The 6786-nt window shown below is 31.2% G+C and overlaps 1 protein-coding gene across 1 annotated transcript; it reads left to right on the forward strand.

Moving 5' to 3' along the window:
- Positions 1 to 373: 373 nt before the first annotated feature.
- Positions 374 to 2809, forward strand: PP2-A14 (phloem protein 2-A14). The gene is given in 4 exon segments (XM_059596201.2): positions 374 to 933; positions 1087 to 1205; positions 2385 to 2766; positions 2768 to 2809. Coding segments are annotated over 4 exon segments (861 nt in total). The 5' UTR covers positions 374 to 615.
- The last annotated feature ends 3977 nt before the right edge of the window (positions 2810 to 6786 follow it).

A 6786-nucleotide genomic window follows, 5' to 3' on the forward strand; every position in this document is an offset into this window, starting at 1 on the left:
TATATATATATATATATATATATATATATATATATATTCCTTTATCTGTGTTTTTATTCATAAATTTATCAATCACGATCACAAAATATGAAAATGGAATTCAGTGCAAACCCAGAGACCCACTAAAATTAATGAATAAATAATGGTGTATGGTCCATGGACCCCTTTTTTTTTTTTTTTTTTTTTTAATAGCATAATGCTCTGTGAAGCCACGAACTTGTTCTATTCTTTCTCTGAATCATTGCTTTGCTTGGCCCCTTTTTTCCACGCCCCTAAAACGTGTGAGAATAACCTATCATAATTCCCACAATACATATTCCATGCACACTCATCTACACTTCTCTGTTTACAACCTTACAGCTTTATCCCTTTTTCTTTTCTTTTTAATTAACACACCCTCTCTCTCTCTCTCTCTCTCTCTCTCTTAAAATGCTTATTGCCTGAGAACTCTTAATTGCCTCCTTTTTACATGAAAAAATGGCAGCACCATCACCTCTTTCTCACCCTGTGTCTCATCTAATTTATCTTCTCCTTCTCTACCAGTAAACCCTTTATTGTACTAGGCTAGCTAATTGCTTCTTCTTCTTTATTTATTTATTTATTTTGGTCTTGTTTATGGGGGCCGGTTTCTCTGGGTTTCTGGCAGAGAGTAATGGAGGCTCTCCTCCAATGAAACCCAGTCTTGGTGACCTGCCGGAGAACTGTGTCTCCTCCATTCTCATGCACTTGGATCCGCCGGAGATCTGTAAATTGGCACGCTTGAACAGGGCTTTCCGTGCCGCTTCTTGGGCTGATTTTGTTTGGGAGTCCAAGTTGCCTTCAAATTACAAGTTTCTTGTTAATAAACTTCTTCATCAAGACCCCCAGAACTTGTCTAAGAAGGAGATTTATGCAAGATTGTGTCAACCCAATCCCTTTGATGATGCCACAAAGGTCCCTCTCTCTCTCTCTCTCTCTCTCTCTCTCTCTCTCTCTCTCTCTCACTTTTTGTTAATTTGTTGGATGAAAAGATTCCAACAACTTTCTTTTCCTACTATATATTGTAATAACTTAACAAACATGTTTTTGTTTTTTGTTTTTGTTTAGGAAGTGTGGTTGGACAAGATCAGCGGCAAGCTTTTTATTTCAATTTCGTCCAAGGCATTGAGGATAACGGGGATAGATGATCGGAGATACTGGAATTTCATTCCAACTGAGGAATCCAGGTGAGATGGATTCTATTTAATCTTACTGTTTTTACTGGATATTAAATGGAAATCATATATATATGATCCCTTGATCTTGCTCATTGGAAGATCAAGTTTTTACTGATTTTCTCATGTCCTTTTATGTTTCTAAAGACTGATTTTTAGTTATTTATTTATTTTGCTTTCAAGATGATCTAGAAGTAGAAATATTTAACCATGATCATCATAACTTGTTTTTATAAGCTTTAGTAAATTTCTCTCAGCAAGATCCCCTTTCTCTTGAGATCATGATGTTTAATTGCAAATGTTGGGATTTGTTTCCAGCCTTAATTATTACTAGAAATTTTCTATATATATATATATATATATATATTGGCATAAAATTTATTAAAAAAAAAAACAAAAAGGAACCAAAAAGTACTGCATGTTTTCGGCAAAAGTAACCAAAAAGTACTGCATGTCAGGTAGAAAGTTAATAAAAACATTAAAAAGTCCTTGCTCTATTTCATATTTTTACACAATAATATTGTTTATGATCAATTTCAAGGAACAAATTTAGGACGGATGAAAACTACCCCTTAAGAAAAGTAAAAACTAATAATATTTTAATTTAATTTCTCTTTACCTTCCACATGACAATAATATATATATATCACAAGCAATGGTATTAAAAAAGAGTGCAAGCATTTAATTTGGACTCTAGAATAACGACCCACAAAGACATTTTCAAGCTGGGCGGGCATGCAGCTTTCAAGATTTCACTATCAATTATCATATTTCAAATTTAAGTAGTTTTCATTATATTTATTTATTGGATAACTTGCCTTATAGCCAAAGCATTCTTTAATTTCCCTCTAGCTAATCCATTTTCTTGAGTTGGATGCCTCGTGTTTGAGTATATATGACAAAAAGATTACACAAAATTAATACCAATCTATTACGTACTAGAAAACGTCTGATTTTTCAACCTACCTATGAATATATTATTAATTAATTTCCTTTATTTTATACGTATACAAGTGTTTGGATGTCGTGTCAAACTGCATTTTTAATGTAAAACGAGAAGCATGGTATACTATCGATACTGTTTGTTGTCACTTTCTCTTGCAATCTTTTCTAACATGTTGCACAAAACGTGTACTAAATTTAATTAATTTAATTAACATCATAATTAATCATATTTTCCTTAATGCGTAGATTTCACACAATCGCATATCTTCAACAAATTTGGTGGGTTCAAATAGTTGGCGATATAGAGTTGGAATTTCCAGAGGGGAAATATGGTGTGTTCTTCAGGCTTCAGCTTGGCAAAGCCTCCAAAAGATTTGGTCGTAGGGTTTGTAACTTTGATCAAGTGCATGGGTGGGACATCAAACCTGTCCGGTTCCAGATGTCAGTATCCAACGGTCAGCGTGCGATTTCAGAATGTTATTTGCATGAAGCAGGGAGTTGGGAACATTACCATGTGGGTGACTTCGTTGTCGACAACCCTAACACGACCACCAAGATCAACTTTTCAATGATCCAGATTGATTGCACGCACACCAAAGGTGGTCTCTGTGTAGACTCCGTGTTAATATGTCCGAGCTAGTGAGATTAGAGAAATATTAAACCACTTTTAGGGTTTCAGCTAATTTTAATGCCAGCTTCTGATATATTATACAGAAAGAAAGTAAAGTATGTACAATATATATAGTTGGTTTTTTTTTTTTTTCCTGGTTCAGAATTATTTGCATTGGAAGCAAGGCAATGCATGCTTTTATTTTTATTTTTATTTTTTTGTAAGTACGTAGCTCTTATTTAATTTGTTTCAAATGTTATGTTTTTTGGTGGTCTTTGTTACTCTTTTAGCAACATTGTTAAAGCCTGTTGTTGTAAATGGAAATTGGGACAGTGCTGATTGGAATTTGATTGTACAACAAGATTTAGTGTGAATTGTTTACCAGTTGTCTGATTGGTTGGGAAAAATAGAGTGTATATTTTATCTTGGGAAACTTCACCTATCCACCTATTTTTTAATGTCATCTCAAATTATCAAAATTTGCAATGGGGGTATTTGATATATCAGCTCATTTTAATTATTCTTACAGTTAGGGTTTTTCATTAATTCAAACGGCTAACAAGCGAAATATCTCTTTTAATTACACTCTTAATTTAAAATTTAAAAGTGACAAAGTACATGTTGTCCCTGCAACCGTGATTGCCCGTTGCTTTCTTTGTTTCTCTTTTAGTTTTAATCGTAGTTGTATGTTTCCCATTAGCTCAAGGAGAAATGCTACATGCATGCCCATGTCCACACTCAAAGTGCACGCTCTTAACGTACGTAGCAGTGAAAATTACCATTAAATTTTAGATTTAATAATAATTTTTAATGACATGTTAGAGAGTGTGCACTTAAAAGTGTAAAACTAAGATTACGCTTAACATTTATCTTTAACTCAAGTCCAATTTTTCAGTAGAGCAAAAGCCCAGTACCGTTGAATCAACTAAGTAGTTGATCTGCCATTACCGGCCATCTGATGCAGTAGCTCATTTGCTTCCCTTCATTTATATGAAAACAAACCATAAGAATCATACATCCAAACGTGAATTTTAAAACAAATTCAGTTATTTGAAAATGAAATCAACTCTTCCAAACATGTTTTCTGAATTTTATTTTATGTGGATCAAGATCTCATGCAATTTTCAAATTAAATTGTAGATTCTTAAATTACAGAATTTGAATACTTTCTTTATATCAAAACATTTGGAAAATGTCACTTAATAAAAAAAAGTGGCATGTTATTGAGGCAGACATAAAGAATTGCCCTCCCAAAAAGTTTTTTTTTTTTTTTTTTTTTTTTTAGAAAACTAAAAGACAATTTTGAACTCAGATTTTTTAGAACACAGGGAAATGGCCTAAATTCCAAAATTTGACAGTGTGTAATTTTTTATTTTTTTATTTTTTTAAATTGTAGGAGATCTGATCCGTTTTATGTCTTTCAAACTATCAAAACATAATTTCAAAAAAAAAAATTATTTCAAATTTTTTTTTTTTAAAAAAACAAAGTTTATATATATTAAACATTTCAACATAAGTGGGGAGGTGGATTCGAACGAGCAAAGACCTTTGCTTCATGAGGTGTAGTCTCTAGCTAATTGAGCTACCACTTGAGGACCTAAAATTTTAGGTTTTAAACCTTGGTTTTCAATTAATTTTTAATATCGAGTCTTCAAAGATTTTAAATATAAGATCTTTAAATATATTTTTTACTATGAACTACTAGGGTCAAAAGATCTAAATTCATATGCTTCAATTTTTTATTTTATGTTTCGAATAATAAATTGAATTTTTTGAAAATAATTAGAAAGGTTATCCTTCTTTATGTGTGTATTATGTTGATGTTTGTTCCGATTTGTTGTAAAAAACTAAGTATTAAACAAATCGCTAGCATCTCTAGCAAGGTTATCTATTTTTGCCATAGAAAAAAAAAAAAAAAGGGATAATTTGTTATGAATGCATTCATGCATTTGGTGGACGACCATTTAGTTCCATCTATTGAAATTCTATATATTCATGGCATATTTTGGAATTCCTATAACATTCATGTAATACATTGATGCAGCATTTTGATTCATATACTACCCTTTCATATTCATTAACCTCCCATTATGATTCCATGTCTATAAAATGGAGTATTGAGTAGTATGTAAAATACACAATAATAAAGAAGAATCATACATAGTTTCTAAAGAACTAGTTTCACATATTGCAATATTTTATCTTGTCTTGTTATTTTCTTTGATTTTACAACACGTTATTAGCACGAAGCTATAGCCAATTGTTGTGTTCTTTTGATTTTCCACATCAAAAGTTATGCGTGAGGTATTCTCAATTCATTGCAAGTTTCTTTAACATTTAGTAACCTTATTATCTATTTTGTTAATTAACATTTTAACATATGCATATTATGATCCATGTGAGATTTATATGAACTAGAATGTTATCATACTAATGCTATGAATATGATGTCTTATAGTTTATATTTGAAAATTTTTTGTTTCCGTATAATATCACTTAATTTTAAATAATGTTTATTTATTTAATTCTTGATATATTTTTGTATAGATAATGTCAAATCTTACAAAACTTGAGTTTGTCGCTCTTGACGTTTCTGGCAATAATTACTTATCTTGGATCATTGATGCTGAGATCCATCTTAAAGCTATGAATCTTGGAAATATTATTAAAGAAGATAATCAAGCATCCTAGTAGGATCACGCTAAAGCAATAATTTTTCTTTGCCATCATCTACATGAAGAATTAAAAACTGAGTACCTTACGATAAATGATCCCTTAACCTAGTGGAATAATTTAAGGGAGAGATACGAACATCAGAAGACAGTTATCCTCTCAAAAGCTCATTATGATTGGATGCACCTGAGGTTACAAGATTTTAAGAGTGTCAGTGACTATAATTCTTCACTCTTTAAAATCAGCTCACAATTAAAATTGTGTGGAGAAAAAGTCACTAATGTGGTATATGTTAGAAAAAACATATACCACATTTCAAGCCTCGAATGTGCTCCTGTAGCAACAATATCGCGAGCGTAATTTCACAAGATATTCTGAACTAATATATTGTCATCTAGTGGCTGAGCAAAACAACGAGCTATTAATGAAAAATCATCAATCTCGTCCAATGGGTTATACACCATTTCTTGAAGCAAATGAAACCCCATTTCATAGTAATAAATGAAACTGTGGTCGTGGACGTAGATGTGGTTAAAAAAAAATTATATAGAGGTCAAGGGGAATGTACTCATAATTCTTACAAAAGAAATGCTCCATACCACCCGAGGTGGAACCACACTGAGGCGAAACAAAATGAAAACAAAGGTTTACAAAATAAACCTACAAAGAACTATGAAGATAAATGTTACAAGTGTGTATGAAAGGACATTGTTCACGTATCTGTCGTACACCTAAACATCTGGTAGACCTATATCAAGCCTCCATAAAAAAAAATAATAATAAAAATAAAAAAGATGATTGAAATCAATTTTGCTAATCACTGTAATCCTAAAGATTCTCCAATTTTTCTTGACACTCTAAATAGAGAGGGTAACATTTATCTTGATACTTCTGGTTTCTTTGTAGACTCTAACACAAAAACTGATCTTTTGATTGGTGATGAATATGTCTATAACAATTAATATATTTTCATTATGTCTTAATCATAGTATGGTTACATTGTCAAATTTAATTGTATTTTGTTATTTTCTTTTTGATTAATGAAATTTAATATATATATATATATATATATATATATATATATATATATATATAGGCATGGGTCATATTGATGGAATGATTAATTCCAAGATGATTGGTGAAGATTTGTGTCTAGCAGACAGTTCTACAACGTACACAATTCTTAGAGATAAGAAATATTTTCAATACTTGATATTAAACAAAGTTAGTGTCAATACAATATCAGATTTATCAAACCTAATCGAAGGCTCTGGAAGAGCGAATATCGCCAAAAGGAACAAAACTTTATATTGATGATGCTTTGTATTCTTCTAAATCTATAAGAAATTTAATCAGTTTTAAGGA

This window comes from Corylus avellana, chromosome 5 (genome assembly GCF_965113065.1).
Source record: "Corylus avellana chromosome 5, dhCorAvel1.hap1.2, whole genome shotgun sequence".
NCBI lineage: Eukaryota > Viridiplantae > Streptophyta > Magnoliopsida > Fagales > Betulaceae > Corylus > Corylus avellana.